At 33.6% G+C, this 26,452-nt stretch overlaps 2 protein-coding genes across 2 annotated transcripts; one reads left to right on the top strand and one right to left on the bottom strand.

Annotated features, from left to right (window-relative positions):
* Positions 1-117: 117 nt before the first annotated feature.
* On the top strand, positions 118-21,227 carry LOC133173629 (pre-mRNA cleavage complex 2 protein Pcf11-like). Its single transcript, XM_061308607.1, has 16 exons — positions 118-371; positions 6,005-6,133; positions 10,312-10,497; positions 11,307-11,480; positions 11,764-13,106; positions 13,779-16,123; positions 16,253-16,513; positions 16,820-16,894; positions 17,052-17,182; positions 17,297-17,364; positions 17,644-17,827; positions 18,099-18,141; positions 18,307-18,428; positions 19,780-19,872; positions 20,146-20,181; positions 20,305-21,227. Exons 1-16 carry the CDS (start codon positions 219-221, stop codon positions 20,665-20,667), a joined length of 5,706 nt encoding a protein of 1,901 aa, XP_061164591.1. The 5' UTR covers positions 118-218; the 3' UTR covers positions 20,668-21,227.
* Positions 21,228-21,693: 466 nt separating this feature from the next.
* On the bottom strand, positions 21,694-26,437 carry LOC133173124 (putative Ras-related protein Rab-33). The gene is made up of 2 exons (XM_061308056.1): positions 26,088-26,437; positions 21,694-24,610 (listed from the first exon to the last, which is right to left on the bottom strand). Exons 1-2 carry the CDS (start codon positions 26,319-26,321, stop codon positions 24,116-24,118), a joined length of 729 nt encoding a protein of 242 aa, XP_061164040.1. The 5' UTR covers positions 26,322-26,437; the 3' UTR covers positions 21,694-24,115.
* Positions 26,438-26,452: the final 15 nt, after the last annotated feature.

The raw sequence follows: 26,452 nt of genomic DNA, 5'->3' as shown, positions 1-26,452 counted from the left end.
GTAAAAGGATTGTTCTAAATGTATCATGTATCGTGATTGGTGGAACTGCACAAGTTTTAACCAATCAACAAATGTTTGTTCTAACAACCTGAGATACAAAAAGTAGGTCATTCAGCGAGGAGGAAGACATTTTGAAAGGTAGAGGGCACAGACATAATCTGTTAATGCTGATATAATGAAAATATTGGGAAGTTAAAAAAGTGAATTAAGCTGATACAATGGAAGAAGAGGTTATCCAAGAATACCATTCTTCGTTGGAAGACCTAAATGCGAACAGCAAACCTCTGATCAACATGCTGACCATGCTGGCTGAGGACAACGAGCAGTATGCGCCAGAAATCGTTAAAGTCATAGAAACGCATTTACAACAGGTTTATTTCATTGATATTTTTCTTTCTGAATTCAATAACAAATACAATTTTAATTAATTTTGAAGTTAATTAATTTTCTTGGTATGGATTTTCCAATTTTCTTGAAACGTCACTATCCGGAAATAACTTGTCATGTGACGGTACGTGTACCATATGGGTTGTTTACCATTGATGTAAAGTTTATCGAAAACATCCGTTCTTATAAAAATTCAACTTTACGTTGTTTATATAAAAGAAAAACTTTATATTTACATAACTACTTCAATTTCACGATTTAAAAGTAAAGCAAATGAGTAAACAACCAATGCATATATATACAAATCAGCCAGTCACCATTTATGTATATTGTTTAATTGAAATTAAATTTTTACACAAGAAGTTGTCTGTCTTCTTTTAAAGTAATGTGTATTATGAGGAGTAATGTGTATTATGAGGAGCTGCATAATTTCATTATTTCCAGAACACTTGCAGAACTTTTGATATTGCAGACACAGTATCAGATGCTGTTGTACTTGTGAAATAAATATTCTTTGTTTTCATTTATGCTTTCTAGAAGTATTTGGCATTGTTTGTTGTGACATGCAATGGAACAAAGCAAGCATTGTTAAATCTTGTAGAGGGTCCTTAGTGAATATTGAGAAAATTTGTTCCATTAGTACAACATCCCACATGCTAAGTTTGATCATTTTATTTTCATTATCATCTTTCATGGTCTCTCTTTTAAAAAAAAAGTCTTTTTTTTTTTAAATTGGTATATTTAATTCTGATTCAGACTGGTGATGGAAGAGGAAGCATTTATTTTAAAAATCTTATAAAGACGAGGAAAATCCAATTTGTGTTTCAGAATATTGGAACAGTTAGAACTGCATAACAATTCATATGATTAACTCCAAAGGATGTTTTAAAAAACCCAAGAAGGCCATAATAAAAAATATTTCTATGTTCTCATCCCTGCCCACCCAAATTTTTTTTATCCCAGCCTTGATTTTTTTTTAATTTCTGTTTTTCTTCATCTTCAATCTAATTGGGTTCGGCAACCATTCAAATTTTGTTTTAAATCCTGTGAATTCAGCGTGATTTTGACAGCTGACAAGGTTGTAATTACTGTAATATGTGTTCAACAAGGATTGGTTGTGAAAGATTGGTTAGGATGTGTAGTAAGACATATGCATATAAATTTAATGGATCTTTATAATGACTTTTATTCGGGCTTAATAGCTAAATAAGGTCAACAAAAAAATCTGCACAATGGAAGAAATATAAAGTAATGCCTGCCCACCTCAATCTTTTAAAAAATTTGGATGAGAATCCAGGAAATTTTTTATTATGGCCTTACTGTTACTACTATTGCACTAGGAAGTTGCATTTTGTTTAAGTCATATCATGACCTTGAGACGTCATGCTAACATTTATAAAATACATGTAAATTCTCATTTGTTTAAACTAGCAAGAAATTTGCTAAATTTAAAGGATTTATGGAGAAAAGTAAATAAAGCTTATGGAGTTATTTATATGACGTCTATGCTGAAGATGCACTTTTATTGAGAATTGCTAAGAAATAATTTGTTGTCATGTTAAACAGACACAGGACAATGCTCTGTGATTAAATTAAAAGTTAAAATTTAGTAGACAATGCTGGCTACAAATCTCTGAAATTTCACTAGCCCAAAATGATGTTGACTGGTCAATATCAAATGTTAAAAATAATCAAAAATTATCGAAATCACTAAAGATGTGACAATGGGAAAATTATATTAAACCATGAAATAAAAATGTGTGAACCTAAATATGTGCCATTTAAAAATTCATTAATTTATTATGGCTTGGGTATTGTCCAAATGATTGAGTAAATATCTATACAGCCCTATTTTCTATATCATTTATGCTTAAATCAATTGAATGACAAACATAAAATATGATTTTAATGAGAAAATATGCGTATGAATTAATTGACAATGTAACCATAAACGCTGAGGAAAGTCTTGCTAACCAGGCCAGTGCTCATCTCCATTACCAGTATTCAGTCTCTTTAGGATAACATGCACTTGTATAAATCCCAGATATAGAGCATAAAAATTTATAAACAGTTACCCTTTGGGTAGTTCCTGGAGCTTTTAAATAAAATAATACAGGGATTTTTTTACCCCTTGATTCCAGGGGCCGGGGCCGTCAATATTGGGAAAAATAGCGATATTTGGTTGAAATTGGGAAAAATATCTTCATACAAATAAATAGGAAAAAACATGCAAAAGTCAAATATTTAATCATTTTTCTTATTTTTTATAGTATGAAGCTGACTTAAACCAGCTTTAGTGATATGAAATATTATAGCGGCTGTTGAAGTTCAGAAGTTATAAAAATGGCAGAGCCGCAGGGTGTGATAACATTGTAAATGAACATATTTATACGTTGTCGTCTTTTTTACCTTTATGTAAGAAGTTCTTTAAAATAACATTTGATAGTGGGTTTGTTCCAGATGAGTGGTTAATCGGTATTGTTTGACCAATTTATAAGAATAAGAGCGATTCAACCCAGCCTGAAAATTACCGTCCTAGGCAAACTGGAGAGACTGACATGATGCACGTTTATTTTTTAGATAACGATCCCGACTTTAATTTTTAAACATCGATCCCGCTTTAAAAAGTATGCATGCAAACATCCATACTATTCCGAATAACTTCTCGGAAGTCCTCGGATGGCTCGTACATCGCACATAGAGAACATAAACACCTTTTTGTCATCATTTTATTTTAATAATTTACAACTTAATACGTTTTTTTCATATTGGGAGTTTTTAGGTATGATTTTGGGAAAAACATGCACTTTTCAGCATTGGGAATGGGGCCGAATTTCGGCCCCGGAGAGACCCTAAAATAATCCCTGTAATATTGAAAGGACTGTATGGAGATGTTGAAATAAGGACTCAAACATTGATTGAAAGTGGATTATGTTTAAAAAAAAAAAAAAAAAAGAACAAGGGAAAAAAAATAGTAAAATCTGTATTTGTTGTTAAAAATAATAAAAGTTTAACTGTTTTTGACTATTGTCAAGTTAGTGCTCGTTTGTATCTGCCCTTATATCTGCATTACCTCGCGAAGGTAACATTGTAAACTGCAGCATCCAAGTTTAGAAGACCGTAGTACATGTAGTAGAAATAGTGTTTGTGATCATCATGATGAAAAATAATCTGTGACATAACTTCCTCTAAACAATTTCATTTCACTGCAAAAAACGGGCAACCTTACTGGACTATCCAGAGTTATTTTAAATATGTTCTTGTAATATCTCTTTAATAAAATAAAGAAACTGTTCTGTATATATGAGACATATTCGGTTTGGAAATATCTGTGCACTCTAAGTAATCGGCAATTTTGTGACTACTGACCAAGTGCTGTTGCTGTTACTTTCAAGAATTGAGGAAAACTGAACTATGTGCAATAATGATTTATTCAATAAATATGTGAATTAGTCTTGACTTTCATTTAGCAAAGCCATTCATGATTGGTTTTTATGTACAAGGCAGTTGTGCCAACTTCTTTTGCAAACATGGATTTAGGAGAACCATGTTTTAGCCTTACATATTACAAAAGGTCATATGAGTTGATTCCTCTGTTTGGCCTCCATTTTGAAAAATTTTTTCTGAAGAGAAAAACTTACTTCCTGTATCAAACATTTCAACTCCCTCGTTGCCAGGGACAAGGAATTAAATTGCAATAGCAATGATACATGTAACACAAATTATTGGTGAACAAAGTGGTGTGAAGAATCTGGAAGTATAAACTGGATTCATGAAAAAAGTCGAGATGAAGTGTTACAAGTTTATATTTGAACATGATTGAAGGAGCATGAAATAGAATAAATCTTTTCAATTATTCTGGGTAAATAAAGAGAAAATAACTGTGTTGCCAATATTCACTAGTGATATATAATATACACATGGCCATTATGTTTCATTAATTTTTCAATTTCTTAGGATAAAATCAGGTTGGAATTTAAAATATGAGAGTGTTGGCTACCCTCTAAATTGATGTTGATATGAAATGTAGTATAGAGACATTTTCAAAAGGTAATCACAGTTATTTTCTAGTTGAATGATAATGTTGTTTCATTGATTTTTGTTGGCATTTTTGAGGACTTGGGATAGATGGCATTTTTGGGCAATTTTAATTGTCTGCTGATACAAAGAAAACTATGAAAATTTTTCAAGAATGATTTTCTTGACAAGATAATTGCATAAAACTTATCTTTAAAAAAAGTGCTCAATAAAAAAACAATGAAACTACAGTGGTGTGATATAATTTGCTTGTTACAAAAATTTTGAGAGTAGCGAAGCTATAAGAACTGTGGTACTGCTGGTAAAGCAAATTTGTAAATTCCTATCCCAACAGGCTATGACATTGATCAACCCAATATATATTTCCGTAGACAGTAATAAACTTTTGAGTAATTTATATTCTGGAGGACCATAAATGAGTGACAAATGCACTGTAACGGATGCCTAATATCGAGATGGCATGGCACTGGCCATATTGCCAGATATTAATTCTCACCTGCAAGTCTTGGGAGAAATTTTGATACTAAGTTGCATATTCTGCGTTGTAGAATTTTAAAGAGTAATTCTTCGACTTTATGAAGTACACTATTGCGGATCTTTATTTAATGCTGTCTTAAACTAAGAGAATTAAGCATGTCATTGTATCTTCCTTCAAAACCTATAATGTTAAACATTGGTACAATCTAAATAGAAGTCTTTGTAAACAACTTTGAGGAGTTTGCATGTATCAAACCATTAAAATTATTTAAATTGTTGTGAACTGTGCTGTTTACATGGAAGAATACTATATTGTTCGTTAAAGTAATGTTTGAATAGAGATAATAAAATTTCTACCACTACAAAACTCTCTCAGTGCTTCTAAACATGGCTACAAACAAAATTCAGTGACGGGTGTAAGAGGGAGACAAAACTTGAAACAATGTTTTACATAAAAAATTCAGCACCAGAATGGTAGACATATCATTTTCAAAAAAGTTTGAATGAAATGTTGATGTATATTATAAGGGATGTTTGTACTTTTTTCTTTCTAATTTACTAGATGAAGAGTTAAATTATTCAGGATAAATATAACATAGCATCATCTTTCACAAATAAGAATTTCCTAGACTTCCTCTTAAAATACATATACATGTACCAAAGAATTCATCAGAGCAAATTTTGATATACTTGTATGTAAAGATGACATTTATGCATGATAAGGTTATTTGGAAATTTGAAGAAAATGGGGATGTATTAAAGCTGTGTGGCTGAGAAGATTGAAGATGAAGAATAGAAGATGTTAAGGATATAGGAACAGATGAATAATGGTGAAAATAAATGCCGTGCTGCCATCATTCCAAAAAGTGAAAAAAGAAGTGGATCGAGAAGAAGAAGACATTATTATCTTGTTGACTTCTTATTGACTGAATATACTGTACAGATATGAATCATGAATATGTTTATGATTCTTTATGCAACTTTCAATTTAATTTCATGTATTTATTGTATTCTTTGTGTTTTGCAGATCTTCGAGGAATCATGACTGGTTGAAATGAATTTGAAGAACTTGAAAAAGAATTTTTTGATTTTCTACTTTCAGGCTGAACCATCCAAGAAGCTCCCAACTCTGTACTTAATTGATTCTATAATCAAGAATCTCCCGAAATCATCGTACCCTTCTTTATTTGCTCAAAATATTGTACAGACGTTCTGTACAACTTTTGAAAAGGTTAGCATCCAATTACACTTGAAATAAATTCCATCTTTGTTTGTGTTACCCTTAATAAATTTTGGGATTGACACAGTTGATTAAAGAAGTAAAAAATCATGTACTGAATTTTCCTATGTTAAAGAAAGAAATCCAGGAATTAACCAGGGAGGTCTTTTGAGATAGCATTTTTGAAATATTATTTTATGTAAAATATCTAAGTTTATGTCCATACTTTAAGAATTTATGGAATATCTCATTTAAGCTACGGGAAATGATGTTATATACCTTTTGATTTAAAATGGTGAATCTGGGAAATTCAGAAGGAAGGATCAATGAACAGGTAGCAACTGCATTTGAGAGGACAAACAGCCATATAGTATCTTCCTTGAAATGTTGATGTAAAAATAAAAGAGATGTGATAAATTGTTTACAAAGTCTAATTTTTTCATGCTTTTCAAAGGTTCTCCCTTGGTTAATGGTTAATTATAAAGTATTCCTGCTCTTCTGTGAGCATTGGTGTAAAAATTGACAAGATCTGATAAATTGATTTGTGTTATATCTTATTGGTGATGGAAATTGTAAATGATAATGTAATGTTACTGGTATATACTTTATTTGTACAAAAAAGGGAAAAAAAACCCCAAAAAAATGTCTTTTAGTTTTATGGAAAACTGTGAGGAATGCTAACACTGTTTAATCAATGAAAAAAATGCAAAGATGTGATCTGCCATGGTAAACTTTATTTTTCCTTGACTTCTCTTAATTCTGAAACATGGAAAGAAAGTAACGGCGCAGTACAGAAACATGTTCTCAAGACCAAACAGAGAACAGACTTGAGTCAAAATTTCCAATTATGCAATGCAAAATTATTTTGAAAATGAAACAAAATTTCCATCTTGTATTTTAATAGTATGTGAACTTTTGAAATGTGTTTGTTTCACAAAAATCTAGATATTCAAATATGAATTTTGACATGTCTGTTCTCAGTTTATGGTCTTTGGCCCTGTCATCTTTGCACAGTAAAAAGATGGGAATAAAAAGCTGAATAAAATTAATGTGCATATCTCAAAATAATTACCAGAATGGATGTTATTTACATATTAACAGGAGACAAGGCAGACAAGTCTTCAGTAATTAGATATAAGATACCATTGTTTATCGGGAAGTTCAAAAAAAAATTTAAAGGTGGAAAAGATGCAGTGGAATAGACGTTCAAATTTAACTGCATTCAGATATGAAAAATGAATATGTTCAGACTGCGCAGTGTAAATTTGAAAGATTAATTTTGTTTTATGATGCACAATGGTACATAATGCCTCTTCAGAATATTTGCCCTCGAAGGTGGGCACTAGCAAGATGTGTATTTGTGAGTGACTAGCTGTATCATACATCTGTATTGACATTCATTGACTGATTAACCCTGTAGCTTTCCCAGACTGCAGGCCTCTCATACCAGTGTATGGTACAGGGGACAGGCTTTTACTGTTGGGAGAGTATAGAATTTGGGAGAAAATCAAGTTGCAGTAAAACATGTTTATAGTGAAATGCCAGGGAAGAACAATTTTTCTAATTTATAAATGTAATTATGTCCATTCATTTAACATTATGTTTTAAAACCAAGGGAAATAAAAATTTCTTCATTATAAACATGTTTGCTATAAGGGTGTTTTACTGTACATAAAGCAAAAATATTCTGGTAATTTTTCTAGTGGTTTTGATATCAACAGGAACCTTTACACTATACATGATATTGGTCCCAGATAACAACTTATCATCACTAATGATAAATGGGGAAATAATACCATTTAAATGGGAGAAATGTATGTATTTTGCATTAAAAGGGGGCCATTCAGCCACCCAAATTGGAGATAATTGTGAGCTCTATTTTCTGTGTTGGAAAACGGAGAGGATTATTGTATTTCAAGAGAAAAGAGAACAAACATCAAAATTATATAATTCATATGCATTTGCAAAAATGCTAACTTTTTTTGGTTTATAATTGATATGTTTTTTGATTGGATGTCTCATTTTTATTTTCTAATATATAACAGAAGAATTTTAAGATATAATTGCTGCATCCATCTAAAACTTGTACAAATAGAATGATATTTTCACTTGACAATTTTAATATGATTTCATCAAAAATAATTTTAGCAATAAGTCTAAATTTTGGGCAAATTCTCCCACCTCAATTTCATGAACACTTTTAACAGCTGTTATGCATACAAATTAGGTGCAGGCCCATTATTTTTTCTGGGAGAGTGAGGTTCCACATCTTTGATTTGCATTTCTGATAGTAGCTGTATAACAACTATCAGAATTTCAAAAAAGAATCAAAGATCTGATTTTAATCAGATTCATTGATATCAGTTAACCCTAACAAGTGTCAAACTTGAAAATTTTTTAACAACCAAAAAAGATACTTTCCTAGACAATTTTGTTCAGAAACATGACTTTCATTACCATCTTAAGATGGGGATTGAGGGTTGTCCAAAGTAATTTTTGTGTGACTTTTACATAGAAATTCTGTAACTGAAGTCGGAAAGGGGGGGGGGGGGGAGAGAAGGTTGACCCTTATCCACCTCTAGATCATGCGCAATGCACACAAATTTTCTGAGGAAGATATTTATAATTATTCTGTTTATTTGGCAGTACCCATTTTTGAATTTTAATTAATATGCAGTTTACTAATACTAGACTATCAAATAAAATTGTCTTTTAGAACTTGTCTATAAAAAGATGTGTCTGAATTATCTGCATACATGTATTCTTTATCTAGAATCTCTGTCTCATCCAAATAAATGCTACATGCATGTATCTAGCTTTTCAAAATTTAGCTTAACAACTGTTCTTTCATTTAATTAGACACTGGATCTGCCAATTTTTTCAGAAAGATAATACTTTAGAGACAGAAAAGACAAGTGCTTTTTTAGGTCAATTGCAAGCTTAAGTTTCTGCCCATAATGTAAAATGATGATAATTAAGTGTTTTTCTTAAATATATGAAATACTTTCATATAGGTAAAGAAAAAAAATTCAGGGGGAGGAAAAAATGATGCACAGCAGCACCCCATGTGTGTTCAATTAAAACGTATATACAGTCAAACTTCGTTATCTCGAACTCGATGAGACCAAGAAAAAACTGAGATATCCTCGGATTCGAAATATTTAGGTTAAAATACTTAAAGAATAAGGGGTTAGGGTATCCAAATCACTTTGACATATCCATGGTATTTGAGATACCAAAGTTCAACTGTAATTGAGAAAAAAAAATTTAATTTTGGCTGAGAAAAAAATTTACATGAATAATGAAAGCTAAAGAAGCCAATGTAGAATACAAAGAATAATTGACTAAATTTTGTGTTTTCCCAAATTTATGCTTGATGCAAGGGTTTTAAACCACATTAGATGGTTTTGCCTGATAATATTGGCCTGGGAAGCTTAGTGGTTAGAGAACTTAATTAGTTATCAGGGGTCTCAGGTTCGATTCCCAGTCCAACCATACATTTTTACTCTTCTTGATACATAATTTGGTGCTGTTGACCACCCCTGAACTTGCAGATGAAAGACCAACAAGGGGCAAAAGATTCTGGGCAATCGTAGTGGATTGGGTTATATGTACCATGAATATTTGCCAGGGTACCTTTGTGGATAGAGTATCTGCATGACTTAGTAAGGCAGGGTCCATCGTTCGATTCCTAGTTCAACCATAATTTTTCTCCTTTCTGGTTGCACACAAGCACAAAAAAATGATTGCATGGTGGAAAATTATGCTTGGAAAGTGCATGTGTAACATCTGTGTGTATGATTTCAAATATTCTGAAGAGATATTCTGAACTGGCAAGGAGAAAAAATATGTGACAGACAAGACCAGGATTCAAATCCTGGTCTGGTCTGTTACCTTTTTTGTCCATGTTCCATTTGGTGCCGTGCTATGACTTTGAAGTTACAGGTGAAAGACCTGCCAGGGAAGAGCCTGGGTTGGTGTTGGGGGGAGAGGAGGGGGGGCAAAGACCTTTAAGAAGGGAGGAATGTGATGGTTAGGCAGATTTGATTGCCGGTGGCCGTAGCTCTGTAGAGAACCTGACCCAGGGGCCTGGGTTGGAATTCTTGTATTTTCTCCCTCGCTGGTTACATTTCATTTGGAGTAATGTAATGCAAACTCTAAGTGTGAACTTTTCTACGTTAATACAACAGGTAGATGAAAAGACAAGACAATGCATGTACAAAGTTCGACAAACATGGAATGAAATATTTAGAAACAGGAAACTGTATGCCATTGATGTACGAGTAAACCACATGGATCCAGCTTGGCCTATTACAGCTGTAGCAGAAACTGATGGGAAGAGTAACATATTTGTCAATCCAAAGTTCATTGCAAAGGTATAAACTGCATGAGATTGAGCATGGGGATGGCTTAATATTTGGCACCAATAAGTTCCTGGTATTCTGGTTTGAAATCAAATTTTAATTAATGCTTTTGATTTTATTGACATATTTGCACAATAGTTCAGTGATGAATAAATTAAATGCTGCTTTAATCTTGTGCAAAACAAAATTGTAAAGACAATTTAAGTTTGAAAATTCAAGGCAGCTATTCCTTTAAGGACAATAGTGATTCATTAATAACTAAGCATGCATACATGTTTGAAAATCCTGGCTCATAATATCCTCATTACCAAAACTAAAAATATTACTTTAATTTGCATTTTAAAGTGGATATTAAATACTAAATTAAATTCATTCATAAACTTGATAAACATATAAAATAAAAATCTTCTCCTCAAAATAGCCATAGATGTTTGACATGTGAATAATAGTTTCTAAATATTAACAGTCAATAGGGTGCGATTGTTATCCATATCATAGAGGATTGCTATTGTATTTTAAAAAAGCTCCAGCAGATGTAGTTCATGAATAAACTGTAAATTGATACAAAGATCAGTATTAAATGATTTAAAAGTGGGATATAATATGTGCAATTCAACATGGCACGTTCTTTTCTTAATTTATGAATCTATTCTTTTAAAATTGTAATTTTCTGATAATGAAGTGACTATTTCAAGAACATTTTTTAATTGGTAAGCTAATAATTATATGACTATGAGGCAAAATTCAAAATAACTATAGATCAGAACATACGATATGATTTACAGCAAGTATTGTTCATTAATGTTCTACCATTTATACAGAAAGAGGAGGACATAGTTCCTGAACTCCCTGTGGTTCCTGATGTAGATGAAGAAACACTGATGAGACAACAATTGATAGCAAAAAAAGCAGAGTTGCTGAAAATCCAACAGCAGAAGCTTGAAATGGAACTTAGAGAGCTAGAAGAGGCAACTCAGAATCGATCTCATCCCAAGGTGAAAAAAAATTATCTGAATGATACATATTTCATGTCCAGGAGAATTGTTGAGTCAAAATTGATCATATTTATTCAGTAACATAAACTACAGTGTGTGTACAGTTAATTTTACAATCTGATTAAAATCAGGTCTTGATACGCTCCCAAAATTTTGATAGTCGCTTTGTACAGTGACTATCAAAATTTCAAAGGGTATCAAAGATCTATTTTAATCAGAATGCAGTTTTTAGTGAGTGAAACAACTTAGTACAGTGTAAAATGGAATAATCTTTGATTTTTAGGTCTTGAAAAATGAAGAGACCCTGATAAGTGAAACACCGTCCATCTCTCCATCCTTGCCCAATGTGCCAAAACGTGGCCCTAGAATGCCGAATCGAGATCCTAGGACTGTTCGGGATCCTCGTGTCAGGGATCCTAGACTTCAAAACAAACCTCCCACAGTTAGTGCTGCTTCAGCTCAACCACCCATCTCACAAGTCACTACAAATCCCATGCCTGGCATCCCAGGACCCAATCCTATAATGATGCCCTTCCCGGGCATGCCCCCTCCTCACTTGATGCCCATGATGCCTAATCCAGGAATGATGCTGTCTCAACCACCACCTGGACTATTCCCTCCACCTGTGATAAGCCAGCCTCCACCAGGCATGCCACCTACCTCCACGATAACATTCCCTACACCTTCTAGTCTACCACCACCAACTCAAACATTCATTAGTGAAAATTCAAATGATGAAGATACTAGTGATAGAGCTAAGCCACCTGGAGCTCAACCTAATGATAATTTTGATAAAGAAAAGTCTGTTGGAAGTCAAAGGCATTCCACAGATAAAGGAACCCTAAGGAGTGAACTGGAAAGAAGAGCCAAGGAAAATGAAAGTGAAGTGAAGCATAAAAGTGAGAATGATTCTCATAAGCCTAGATCAAGAGACTCTAAAAGTAAAGAAAGAAGAAGTGGAGAAAGTGCTAGAAGTAGAGATTCCAAGGAACGCTCCAAAGACTCCAGATCATCAAGGAAAAGTAGCCCTAGGCATGAAAGAGGAATTAACAGAGACTCAAAAAGCAGGGAGGAGGATGCCAAAAGAAAATCTCAGGGGGATATAGATGCAAAGAAAGCAGAAGACAGGAAAAAAGATTCCAAGCCAAAAGACAGATCTAAAGGTAGGCTAGAGGAAGACTCTGACAGCAGGGATTCCAATCATTCAAGGCGGGACAAAGAAAAATCACCATCTCTAAAGGAGAGATCAAGGTCACCTGTGTCTAGAAAAAGACCTTCACCAAAGGAGAAGAAGTCTCCAAAGAAAACTGATAAGGTGAAGGATGACATTAAAATTGAAACAACTCCTGAACCAACAGAATCAGAGGAAAAAATGGACACCGAAAAGAAGCAGGGATTCTTTGATTCAGGATACAAAATTCCTAAAAAAGAGGTCATTGCAGAAGGTAAAGATGATCTGGATGAACGTGAGCAAAAGAGAAGTAAAGATCAAAAATTAGTGAAGGGAAACTCAAAACGTGACCTTAGTGAGATATCAGAGAGTGCAGACAAGGCTGACATAGAGGAGGAGGGACCAAGTAAAAAGCCGAGGTTGGAGGACCAGCCAAAATTGGACAATGAACTGAGGTATATTTTTTTCTCTATATACATGTATTTGGATGTAAATTGGTATAACATGCTGTAAATGTGGTATAAAGTTGATTGAGATAATACTTAGGGAAAGAAATATGTTTTTACAAATAACTGTAATAATAAAGTTGGCAAAGAATGTGCTGGTTGTCCACACTTGACAGCCTTGTATGGAAATCCAGATTATTATCAGAGTTATATAACAAAGTCTTTTTTTTTGTGCTCCTTTGTTGCTACTTGTAGTTTCACGTAAGTAATTTGTTACTGAATTCAGACTTGCAATTTTTATTTCAAAAAGGATTGTATTTCAATTTGTCAAAGAACTAAAATGTTTAATTTTTATTTGCCTTAAGTGTACATGAATTTTTAAAATTTTATTTTATATTCATTTTCTTTCTTTTTTTTTTTTTTTTTTTTTACGTTTATTTATGATTTTGTATTAAACATGTAAGATTAAACATATAAAGTAATTATTACTTGGTTCACCAAGATTTATTTGATTTTCTTTCTAAACTTCATTTTTACAATTTTTGTCTACAATTTGCCCATTGCCTGAATATGTTGTAATATTTGTCATGTTTTCATTAATTTAGATTTGAAGTGTCTTTAAAGCACATTTGTTTCTTGTGACATTGTTAACTGAAGTCCTTAATTCTTTGCTTTCTGCAGTGCATTGTTTGGTAGTGAGGATCAGGACTACAGGAGTTTGATGGATGTAGATCAGAGAAAGCCCAAGAATGCAGTTAAGAAGGGCTGGGCTCAGTACAGGCATGACCATCCAGGGGAGTTTTCCTATGAGATTGAACGTGAGAGGAGGGACACGGATCATAGAAGTCCACTAGACATGGACCACAGAAAAGACACCGACTTTCGTAGTCAGAAAGGGGACCTTGATCTGCGAGGTGTTGGTGAATCCTCAAAAACTGTTGATATTCCAAATGCTCTCTCTTTGGAAAACAGAGAAACCATTTTAGAACAGATTGAGAAACGTAGAAAATCAGGAGAGTTAACATTTGAAAGGCATCAAGAACTTTTAAAGGACTTATCTCGATTGGATGTTTTACAAAAGATTCAGCAGGAAAGAGAAAAATTAAAAGGAGAGTTAAATGAAAGAGACTCTGATTATCAGCCTGGTCCACCTAAGGATTGGAGATCAATTCCAAGTGTTAGAGTGCCTACACCACCAAGGCCTACTCCAAGTAATGAAAAGCCTCCAGTGGAGAGAGATGGACCCATCTCTGAAAAATGGCAAGAAAGTCGTAGATCTGCAGCTCGAGAATTAAACATGGATGAAAGAGAATTTCGGTCTCCGAGGAGTGACTTTGACAGCGATTCCAGAGACCGATTCCCACCATTTAATAGAGACAGACCTGGTCCTCCTGAAGGACCCCACCACAGAGAAATATTTGATGGTCCTCCTGATGATAGAAGACCACCAATGGATGTAGATAGAGGAATCAATAGGGACATGGCTGGACCACCACATAGGATGGGAAGGCCAATGAAAGATGATGAGCGATTCCCTCCACCTGACTGGCAAGGACCTCCGGATAGAGACTATGATAGAGAGATGTGGAATTATGATGGTAGAGGTCTCCCAGGAGAAAGGGGACCACCAGATTTTAGACAAGATAATATTGATAATAGACCTGACAGGGGTCGACCTTTTCAAGACTATAGTAATCGTGGTCCAAGAAGAGGAATGGGACTCAGAGGTCGAGGATCAAGGGGGCGCAACTCCCCAGTATTTAGAGATCAAAGAGGTCCCATGGATGAGGATTTCCCTCCATATGATATGGACAATCGAAGACAGGATGACAGATTTCCTCCAAGAGGTGGATGGCATGGAGGGTGGGATAGAGGTAACAGGGGTGGACCTAGAGGAAACTTTAGGGGTCGTGGAATGTTCCCTGGGCCAAGAGGGCCACCACCACAACGTGATATGGATGATAGGGATTTTGACAACAGACCACCTCCAGACTTTATGAACAAACCTAGACCTCCATTGAGACAGTTACCTCCTATGAAAGACTCAAGATGGGCTAATCTTAGCAATTTTCCAGGAACTGATGACACTGAAGAGTTTGTGATTGATGGAAAACCTTTCCATATTAAAGTTGGTGCTCCCCCAAGAAAGGTTAGATTTGGTAAAGGTCAGATTGAAATATTTGCAGATCCAAATCAGCGATGTATTCTTGTAGATGGCCAGAGAGTTTACACATTTGGAGATTATGTTAGGGAAGTTAAACTACAGGCAGACTGTACTGGAAGAAATTTCAAAGTATTCTATCATGGTGCAGCAAGACAGCTCTGGATAGATGGGTTTTTACATGAACTAAGGCTGGATGCTCCACCAAAGATAATCTCAATCAAAGATAAAGAACATACCATCAGAATTGATGGAAGAGACGGTATGATTCTGTTAGATAATAAAGAACTGGGAGTATTTGGTGGTCCACCTAGATTTGTGTTTATTGCTGGAAATCGCTGTGAACTTCGTTTTGAACCACCACCCCGACAAATTTTGATTGATGGGAAGTTGTGTGAATTGAAATTGGACAGAAAAATTCCTTGTGTGATGATCAATGGTGTGCCACATGGCATTCGCTTTGATGGACCACCAAGGGATATTATTGTCAATAACATTCCCCATACTGTACCTATGGACAGAGCTGTCAAGATCCGTATCGGCACAAGACCACACAATATTGCCTTTGGTGGCCCGGCTCATGAAGTGATATTTGATGGAAAATGGTACGAGGTGAAATTTGATGGCCCTCCCAAAACAATTGTGGTGGGAAATAGACAAGTGGAAATTCAGCTGAAGGGAAATTCACCTGATGTGAAAATCTTAGAACCTATTGAGGATCCACAGTTAATGATGCCTGTTAATAATGTTGGCTTTGGCCCTCATGCTCCAAATGGAATGCAAGGCCCAAGAATGAGACCTCCAGGACCTGGTAATTTCCAGACAGAGGGGCCCATGATGAACCAAGGATCCAACAGACCTATTGGTAATTGTTTGTGTGTTTGTTTTTCTTGCTATTATCTCATTGAGTGTAATGATTTCTAAAAATTATGCTGTTTGAACTACTCATTGAATTTAAAATGTCATTTTTGTAATTGTTCATTTATTGATACAGGACCTGGACCTATAGGAGGCCCACGACCACCAGTGATGGATAGACCATCAATGCAAAGACCAAATCAGCCAATGGAAAACCCTCCAATGATGCAGCCACCTAATAGCATGATGCCAAATCAGCCTCCCCATGGGATGATGGGACCTGGTCTGAACCCCATGATGCCCAATCAGGGATTCCCCATGATGCAGCCTACTCCTATGTCTATGCAGTCCTTGTCTACGGGGGCCAATACCCAAATAGGTGCAGGTCCTATATTAAGTAAGTTCAGCTATTATAATTATACCCCTGCTCTGAAGGAGAGGAGGGTATACTGTTTGAACAAAAAAATTAATTATTATTACATACTAAATCCCAATATTTTAGTCTCCATATCACGTATATCCATATATTGTGCAATAAAAAATGATATACCAGTATACCAATAAAAACGCACATCCCTATTATTTTCTTTGTACCAGGAATCGTGTACATTCAGAGTTTATGGAAGTAAATGACAAAACATACTGCATTTATGTGAAGATGTGCATATTATTTATAGTTGTATAACTATTCTTGTTTTATTAGGCACACCTGTTGCAGATGTCAGCCTGACCAGTAATCAGTCATCTCAGATTCCAGGCATTATTCCTTCAGCACCAGGTAAAAACTATTATTATCTTAATCATCAAATACTTTCAGGTTGTGTTCAGCTATTTGTGGGTATATGTATGTCTAATTTCATCAAAGACATGTATGTACTTTATAGAAGTAATTTACCAGGTAATGCATATAACAATTTCTTTCTTTTTTGCTGTAGCAACTTCAGCACCATTTGACATTGGGTCATTATTCCAGAAACTTTTAGACACTGGAATAATTTCCAAACCAGAGGTAAAAGCGGAGCCTTCAACTGAACCCAGCAAAGTGAAGAAAGAGGCAGCCATTCCTGTTAGTATATATGACAGTGATCAATATATCAGAGTCCATTATTTATTCATCATTAAGAGATTTTTGCATACCTTGTCTTGGTCCACACTTTATCTTTTTTGTTCAAATTTGCAGGAAATTAAGAAAGACAAGATTGACGTTGTTCCTGATCTACTAGACCTTAAAACAGATAGCCTGAAAAAGTATGTTCAGTATAGGCTGTATGCAGTAAAACCTGCTCATTTGGAAGTCATTGGGACATGAAATGACCAAAGTTTTTTTATTCTTATATAAGAAAAATGTTATGAGGAATGGGGAAAATACCTAACTTTCTTGTAACTGAGAGTTCCATATATCTGAGTTCCTTATACATGTAAACGAGTTTTGCTGATGATATAAAGCAGTTGCACAAAAGAATGCCTATATATATGTAACTTTAAATTTGAATTGAAAAGCATTGATTTTTTTCTATTCATAAATAGGCAATACAAAGGGGTGTTTCAAAGAATGTACAGTGGGATTCAATGTACTTCTTGTGGAATGCGCTTCACGTCAAGTCAGACTGAAAAGTACAGAGAGCATCTAGACTGGCATTTCCGTCAAAATCAGCGAGAAAAGGATGGAGCTCGGATATTATTACACAGAAAGTGGTTTTATACGTTGGATGTAAGTATGCTGTTAATTGACATCTAATATTTTGTTGTGTATTTTATTTTATTGTTTAATTGACAGTGCAAAGATATGCATAGTAGGACTAAGGTGCCATTTTGAGTGCAATAAAACTATTCCAGTATTTGAGACAAAAAATTAGTGTCCATACTTGGAATACCTAAATAGTTGCTTTCATTGACAAAGGCTAATAATTTGGATAAGTTTTACTTTGCTTTCCAGTATTTATAATAAGCATAGCAATAAATTGAATTCTCTCACATTGTAGGAATGGATTGATTATGAGGAAATTGATGAATCTGAGGACAAGGGTAAGTTAGTTGATTATCTTCTCTATTTGCTACAATTTTATCTTGTTTTCCATTCTGTATTTAGAAAATGAGATATTGATGTTAATGTGAAAAAATGTTCAAAGGAAGTATTTAAAAGATGGAAATACTCAATAAAACTGAGTTATTGTAATGTTTTATTTTTAGGTAAGAGTATTGTGTTTGAGCAGAGTAAACCAAGTACAGTGCCTGACACTGCTGCCGTCAAAATCAACATCCCAGAAAACGATGACATCCTCAGGTGTCCAGCAGCTTCAGATGGAGAAAATGTAAGCAGTTGTTTGGAGTTTATGACTTTAGATTTAGATTAAAGCAAATAAATCATTAGCTGCTCTTCTTTGCTTCTTTAAGTTATACATACCTGTATATGATGTTTCATACACTGGCATCCAAATACGAAACAGAATTTTATGTAAATAAGAATAACAATGGAATTCAAGGGTAAGATGAAGTGATTGCAGTTTTTAGATAACTCAGTAAGGTACACTAATTTTAGTCTGCCTATCTGTATCATTGGAAGTTCAGGTTACTCAGGTATGACACTATGCTGAGCACAGTCTAAGAAGGAGTTGTATTTAAACCAACCATTTCCATTTGATATGATACTTAAACATTTCTCCAGCTAAAAAAAAATTTATATTTAAAGGAGATGGGTGAACATGACGAGCGATAAGCCTATAGTGCGACAAACATGGTGATGAAAAATTAAATTTCAATTATATCAAAAATTTCCTTGATATTTCGTCTAACATTAAAATATATTTTATGTAAAATCTCTACAATTTGCAAAAATCCCTCAAAGATTGAAATTATTTGCCTGTGAAATATTAGACACACACTAAAGCGGGCAAAAGGGGTCATTTTCTCAAACTATAACACTATTTTTCGATATGAGTAGGTCTTCGCTCCACCTTTTTGAAAGTTAATCCTCAAAGTTTGCATAAAAATACACATTTTTTGGTTACCAAAAATATGGAGCAATGACCCACTATACCTTAAAAATATACTTTTATGACATAAAATTTGCATCTTTTCAAGAAATACTTGAAGTCCCTTAAGTCAATGGTCATACCACAAACATGATTTAAATGCCACTGTTCGTCAGGACTTGTGTAGTCTAGTGGTTAGCGTGCTAGTCTCGAATGAAAATGATACTCAAGATTTTTTGTTGCTAGGGTTCGAACCCAACGAATACCACATTAATTTTTTTAATAAAAGAATAAATTTTGTCGAGAAAATTTTCCTCAGAAAAGTTTTGTTTATCACAATTTCATAAATTTCAATAATGAGAACTTTACTCTAAATATAAAATTCACAAACTGAACATGATTTTTATATTTCTGAAGTTATATGCTTTCTGCACGCTATGTTCGCCCATCTCCTTTGGGTGAAAAGGTATGAAATGTTTGTTTTTAAGGTGTCAAATTGTGAAAACTACAGTATGAGTGTTTCCTATTGTACATGTAGGTTTTTTTATGCTCCAGTCTACAGCTCTGTTACCAAAGTAACTTTAGAGGAGATTTAAAGAATTTTTGCATTCTATTTTAGTGACTAGAAGGCCCATTTCTTGTGTTAAATAGAAATAATTAGGTAATAAATACATGTATTTGTTTTGTCCAGGTATGTGACATTTGTGGTGACCCGTTTGACCAGTACTGGGATGAAGAGGCAGAGGAATGGCATCTCAAGGATGCAATCAGAGCAGAGGGCAAGGTCAGTATCGACCTGTGCTTTTGTAGGGTAGTCCTCAGTATTTTAAATGTTTATCACTGTTAGGTTCAGTATACATGCATTAATTTCCAATGCCCATTATCAGGGGCAGTTGTAAAAGTTTTCCATAGGAGGATTTTTTTAATACCCTTATGTTTTTGTTCTACTATAAAAAAAAAATTGTTTTATTGGTTAAGAAAAAAAAATATGCATGTATATGAAAAAAAAATTACTGGGTATGAATGAATTAAATAAGGTTTTATAATTTACTTTCAGACATACCACCCAGTATGTTACGAAGATGAAAAAGAGGTATGAATAATTTGACTTATTTTGTTACGTAAAATATTATAGGAATCATAATATAGTATGTCCTTATCATATACATGTAGTGTATTTTTCAGATCATAAAGAGGTATCTTCTTTGTATTTTAGGGCAGCATCATAGAGACAACACCAACACCTACACCAAAGACAGCCGAGAATAATCCCCTCATCATGCAGATCAAAAAAGAACTTGGGCAGATACCAGCTGATACTGTGATTCAGTACCAGGAGAATATGATAGTGAAACCAAAAGTGAAAATAGAAGAACCAGCAGAAGAGGAAAGTGTTCAAGAAACTCAGCAAACCTCAAATGTGGAGGAAACTGTCTGCAATCGTGCAACTGTTAAACAGGAAGTGCCAGATGCAGAAGAGGAAGTGAAAGATATAAATACTGAGGGACCATCTCAAGAAAGTGTAGCAATAGAACATGTTCAAGTAAAAGTGGAAGTTACAGAAGCTGAAGCTTCTTGAGAATATTTTGTTTTATAATCATATTTTCATGATTGTGTATCATATTCAAAAGGGCTTTCAAGAAAGATATACTCTTTGATTAGAGATATATTTGCTAATTGTACATAAAATGCTGTAAAGTAAAAGTGCAGAGGTTGTAATGAGAGTGATTGAGTTTGGTGTAAACTTATCATGTATTTATATTTTTATTGTAAGAAGGCAAGGGAAGTGCTTAAATTCAGTACACTAATCTAATCTGTGCTGTTGCGAGTTATTTATTTTGTGTCATTTAATGGCTTAAGAAGGGATACAGTGAACTATTAAAAAAACTAAAGTATTAGTGCAATTTCCCAGCATGTCTCACTGTGTGAAACATATTCATTACTTTTTTGTGTTTTGTACATTGTGAATGCTTAAAAATAACATCAAATTAAATCATTGTACATGTCACTCTGATTCATTTATATTGTGACATGTTTTATTCCACTTGATTTTATATTTTGTCCATTGAAATAATAGTCTATGTTATGAAACCCAAGATGGGACTGTTCAACAACAATAAAAAGGACAAAAATTCTCAATCTTCTTTGTGGTTTTCGTGATAACATGATCATTGATTTTGGAGCTTATTTATTTGGTCTGCCTGTTAACAACTCCAACTTTAGCAATAACTTTAAATTATTTTACAAGAATCTTTGTATTTCCAAAGTTGAATGTCAACCTCCAAGATACAAGGCAAAAAGGACTTCAACAATCTGCATCATCACACAATAAATAAAAAGACAATTTCAGTTAAAGATGGTGAAAGGTTAAAGCCTTCATTATTGTTAAATCAGCACAAGTTAGAATGCATAGGCTTTATTCTCAGATCTGTACCCAAGTCGACAACAAAGTTTTCTCGATCACAATACTTGTGAATGATTTCCATTTTTCTGCCGAAATTTTTACTTTCGATTAAACATGACTACCAGTATATGTTTAACGTACTTGTAGCAGTTTGAAAAAAAATATCTGAGCATTTTGATAAAATACTGAAAAAAATGGAGATTTGTTTTAACCCAGATTTATTAAAATATATACATTTTATTCACAACAATAATTAAATGGAATCATTAATGATATATGAACAATATAACAATCACTGACTTCTTGGATACTCCATGCTTACTTTGGCCTCCAGTATGGATTATAAACTATAAAGTGGAAAAATGCAGGATTACTGGAAAAGGCCGATTTATAATAATTTTTTTAAAACATGGATACTGTGAATTTTAATGCACAGAGAATATGGAAGTTTGCTAAACTGTTACGAGTCTTGATACAGATGAAACTAAATTTCAAAAGTGCTCATAAAATGTGAACCTTATATATAATATTTCTTTTAAGTATTCCACATACTGTACCTACTCCCTACATGCACTGGAAAACTGAAAGTACTTGCAAACTTATTACTTGAAGCCTGCATATTCTCAACAAACTTCTGTGATCTATCTTTATTGTTCTCACAAAAATGTGCTTCTTTTGTCAATCACTTCTTTTAAGCATTCAAACTTGTTGTTATATTTACACATATCAATTCAATTACAGAAACAAATCTAGCCATTCACGAATGTTTAGATTTTGACAAGTTGTTACCTTCCAACCACTGTTTCAAGATAACAATTTTACAAAGACACACCTTAAAACCAGAACTTTTGCTTTATAATTCTTCACTGTAATTATAAGCAGACACATATTGGTAAACAAACATTAAAAACATTCATTAAGCAACAACATATTGAAAGACAACTGAACTTGGTGTAAATGAAAAAAAAAAATAGATAAAAAAAATATGTGTACAACTGCACATATTTAAATCAGACCAATACCGAGTCTGATCCATATAGACTACATACTTTATATTGGGCCTGGAAAAAAATTATTTGATGTCTATAAATGCTTAAGAAATTGTATGCCCTCTCCTCGTTTCAGTGACCTGCATATCAATGTATAATGAAAGAAAATATCAGTATAATTTGTACAGGATGTTGACATTAATTTTTCCTCACATTTACCACTTTTTCATGTCTAATATGAGTATATGTATCAATATGGGATCAAGTTAGGATACTGACTAGCTACATGTAATGTAATTTATCATCTGCAAGCTCAAAAACAGCGACCAACTGATGCGTAAAGTATGCATGAGCCCATACTTTATGTACCTGGTATGTTTCCAAGCAAGGTTCTCTGAAAAAGAGCAACATTATTTTTCAAACATATTCTCCAAAATATTTGATAAAAAAAATGTACTTTGTTAGTATATTTTTGAATATCATTGGGTAACAGCTACTACTATACTGTCTCAGAAACATGGATTAAAAGACCAAGACATTTTGTGTCGCATATGAAAGATACAAGGATCAATAATAAAGTTTGTATTTATAAAAAAATGTGATACTTAACACTGAAAAAAATAATGACAATATTTTAATATCGGAAAATTTAAAGACTAGGAAAATTACTGTATACATGATTGTTAGAAATTTTTAAAACAATGTGACAAATGAGGACTTGTGCAAAAATGGAATATTAAAACTGAATTTTCAATACTTGATGTTGACTACATGTACAATATCAAACTTATTTATACTTGTTACAAAGGATCAAATTATGCCAATCTCAAATTTTATACCGGTACTTCACCAATGTGCACTATGGAAAATTAAATGTGTAAGAATGTTTACAGTTAAATAAATCCATTTACAAGCCACATGCATTTACATTCAATAGGCATTCAAATGCAGTTTACAGAAGTATAACCATTCACCTTATCATAAAAAAACTAACTGAAATCAGGAAACTATGTGTATTAAAATTTTCATGAACTTGGTGCATAATACATTTCAACTTTGCTATCTCAAACACAGGTATCTTGAATACCATGGATATGTCCAATTAATCTGGAATTCCAAACCACTTATTATTCAAGTATTTTACCTTCGATATCTTGAATCCTCAGATATCTCAAAAATTTTTCTCGATCCATTGAGTTCAAAATAATGAAGTTTGACTGTATTAAAAAATTACTGCAATGTTTGAACAAACTTGACTAAATTGCTTGAAAGCAAAAAAAAAAAAACCGATTTATTTAATCCACTAAAATTAAATTTTCTGGTAAATTGATGAGTGTGTCCTGGATATTTACTTGACAAAGCTTGCTTATCCTAAATATTTACCTGCCAATGAAGCAAAAGATGAAGAACTTGAAAATATGGAACATATACTATAATAAAAACCCTAGCAAACAATACTAAGTAAGCAAAGCATTTTAAGTGGAAACCCTTTGATCAGAGAGCTAGAAGCCATTAAATGATAATAACCAGTTGTTTTTGAACACAATCAGTAAGTCACTGATTTCCACATTAGTGTTCCTAATTCAGAGAGTTACAATCAAGTCATTTCAGACCTTGTTTCACACTAAAAGTTCTTAACAAGAACACTGCTCTTGTTTGTCCTCGGTCCCCATTTTTTGTAGACCTCTAGACTCGGGCGACTTTCCCACTGTCACTACTTGGACATTGTTTGGGTAGCCACCAGGACCAATGTATGGAGACATCATCGGCTTGCTGTTCTTCAGCTTGTGTGCAAGAGTCAAAAATATTGCATCAATATGGTTTGCCTTTTCTTCATCTTTTGCAGAAGTCTCAAACAGTGGCATGGTGTGAGAATCTGCAAACTTCTGAGCCAAGTTTGTATTCACTGCGACTTTATCAGTCATATCACACTTGTTTCCGACTAGAATACGAGGAATATCCAGGTTTAGATTGTGTCTGTCACACTCTTCAATCCATCCAGGCATGTTCTCAAAGGAGGACATTTTTGTGACGTCATACACAAACACCACAGCGTGGACATTCCTGTAGTAATGCTGAACCATGGACTTTCTAAATCTTTCTTGTCCTGCTGTGTCCCAAAGTTGAAGCTACAATGAAACAAGATACTTTCTAGGAACATACTAGTAATCACAGCTAAATAAATATACAGTGTAAAAATGAAAACACAATTATTTTTTTTTTTACTTTAGAAATTGTGTAAGCTGCAGAAGTTGAAATATGTTAAATATACTCAAGTGTTTCACATATGAGGTAGAATCATCTGATGCAATAATATTTATTGCACAAATCCTATTTAAGAAGGATCTGTTGATAGTTTTGTGGGACAGGGTGGACAATCATGGGTAGATATCAAATAAATTTTAGATCTTCAAACCACATAATATATAAACAAAAGCATCTAATGGGACTGTAGCTCAAAGCTCTACTAGTTTAGCCTTTGAACAGAAGGTGAAAAGTAAATGTCACTCTACATTTATTTTGACAGAACAGGTTACGTAAATTTTTCTCCAATGACTGCAATAGTTATACCCTGTTTAACACAACAAAGAAAGACAATTAAAATTAAGATATCATTTTTAGAGTTTCATTGGGATATGACATGAGGTTGGTCACATGATCAAATCCTACAATGCCCAAAGGACGTTATAGTTGATATGATCACGTACCAACTTCATGTCATATGCCAATGAAACTCTAAAAAATATTTCATTTCTTATATTTATACTTTATTTTCATTCATGTTACAAAGAAAAATATGCACTAAGGACACATTTTTATATCTAATTTGGGAGTCCATGCTATGTTTTTGGAGTAGTTGTAAAATGATTTAGTTTGCTCACATACATAATGGTGCACATGTAAACCACTTTGGGGCAATAGTTATACCCTGTTTAACACAACAAAGAAAGACAATTAAAATTAAGATATCATTTTTAGAGTTTCATTGGGATATGACATGAGGTTGGTCACATGATCAAATCCTACAATGCCCAAAGGACGTTATAGTTGATATGATCACGTACCAACTTCATGTCATATGCCAATGAAACTCTAAAAAATATTTCATTTCTTATATTTATACTTTATTTTCATTCATGTTACAAAGAAAAATATGCACTAAGGACACATTTTTATATCTAATTTGGGAGTCCATGCTATGTTTTTGGAGTAGTTGTAAAATGATTTAGTTTGCTCACATACATAATGGTGCACATGTAAACCACTTTGGGGCTTTCTGGTTCTGGGTTGCATTAACTTTCATCCAATATACATTTTACCATCAAATAAGCTCGTGCATCTAGCCTATGCCAATCACAGCTATAATATGTCAAGTGCAAGTCTGGGTTTTAATAATTTTCAAGGTAAGAGACCTTTGAAGGCAGTGGAATGAGTCCAATTCCTATACTGTCTCTTCCAGTGAAACAAATTACCACCGTCAAGGACTCAACAATACTCATTAAGTATGTTAATTTTACTTTAGTTAGAATTTTTATATTGTGTAATGACTCAAAGACAGCCCTTATTTATTCTCATCTTTTTACCTAGACTTCTAGTTGGGTATACCTTTATTTGCTCACCATCCACGTCAACAGTTCTTTCTCTGAAGTCCACACCTATAGTTGCTTCCGTTTTATCTGGAAACTTTCCAGTACAGAATCTATAGGTAAGGCAAGTTTTCCCTACATTAGAATCTCCAATTACGATTATTTTAAAGATTCTTCTCTGTGTTTGCTTCTCTATGACAGTGACAGAAGGGTCTTTATTTGGAGAATTTGACGTGTTTTGATTTTCTGTCATGGTGCCTTTTTTAAGTTATTTAACGAGATAAAGTTTTCTAAAATGTTATTACAATAAACAATAAGTCATTATCGATTATCTCCTCCCCTTTTTAGTTCTTTGAAGACACTTGGACAGCTGATTGTTATTGT

The sequence above is a fragment of the Saccostrea echinata genome, unplaced genomic scaffold (genome assembly GCF_033153115.1).
Source record: "Saccostrea echinata isolate AGI-Se365-2 ecotype Australia unplaced genomic scaffold, CSIRO_AGI_Sech_v1 ptg000056l, whole genome shotgun sequence".
Classification (NCBI taxonomy): Eukaryota; Metazoa; Mollusca; class Bivalvia; order Ostreida; family Ostreidae; genus Saccostrea; species Saccostrea echinata.
The sequence above is the reverse complement of the archived record's forward strand: the minus strand, read 5'-3'. Positions and strand labels throughout refer to the sequence as shown.

What these genes read in the sequence shown, in the direction of transcription:
- LOC133173629 (XM_061308607.1), top strand. Translation starts at nt 219, where the DNA reads ATGGAAGAAGAGGTTATCCAAGAATACCATTCTTCGTTGGAAGACCTA. An exon ending in AGGATCCAACAGACCTATTG is followed by an intron (nt 16,124 to 16,252) that starts GTAATTGTTTGT and finishes TTATTGATACAG; the next exon opens with GACCTGGACCTATAGGAGGC. An exon ending in CAGCTTCAGATGGAGAAAAT is followed by an intron (nt 18,429 to 19,779) that starts GTAAGCAGTTGT and finishes TGTTTTGTCCAG; the next exon opens with GTATGTGACATTTGTGGTGA.
- LOC133173124 (XM_061308056.1), bottom strand. Translation starts at nt 26,321, where the DNA reads ATGACAGAAAATCAAAACACGTCAAATTCTCCAAATAAAGACCCTTCT. An exon ending in TGGATGGTGAGCAAATAAAG is followed by an intron (nt 24,611 to 26,087) that starts GTATACCCAACT and finishes GTTTCATTGTAG; the next exon opens with CTTCAACTTTGGGACACAGC.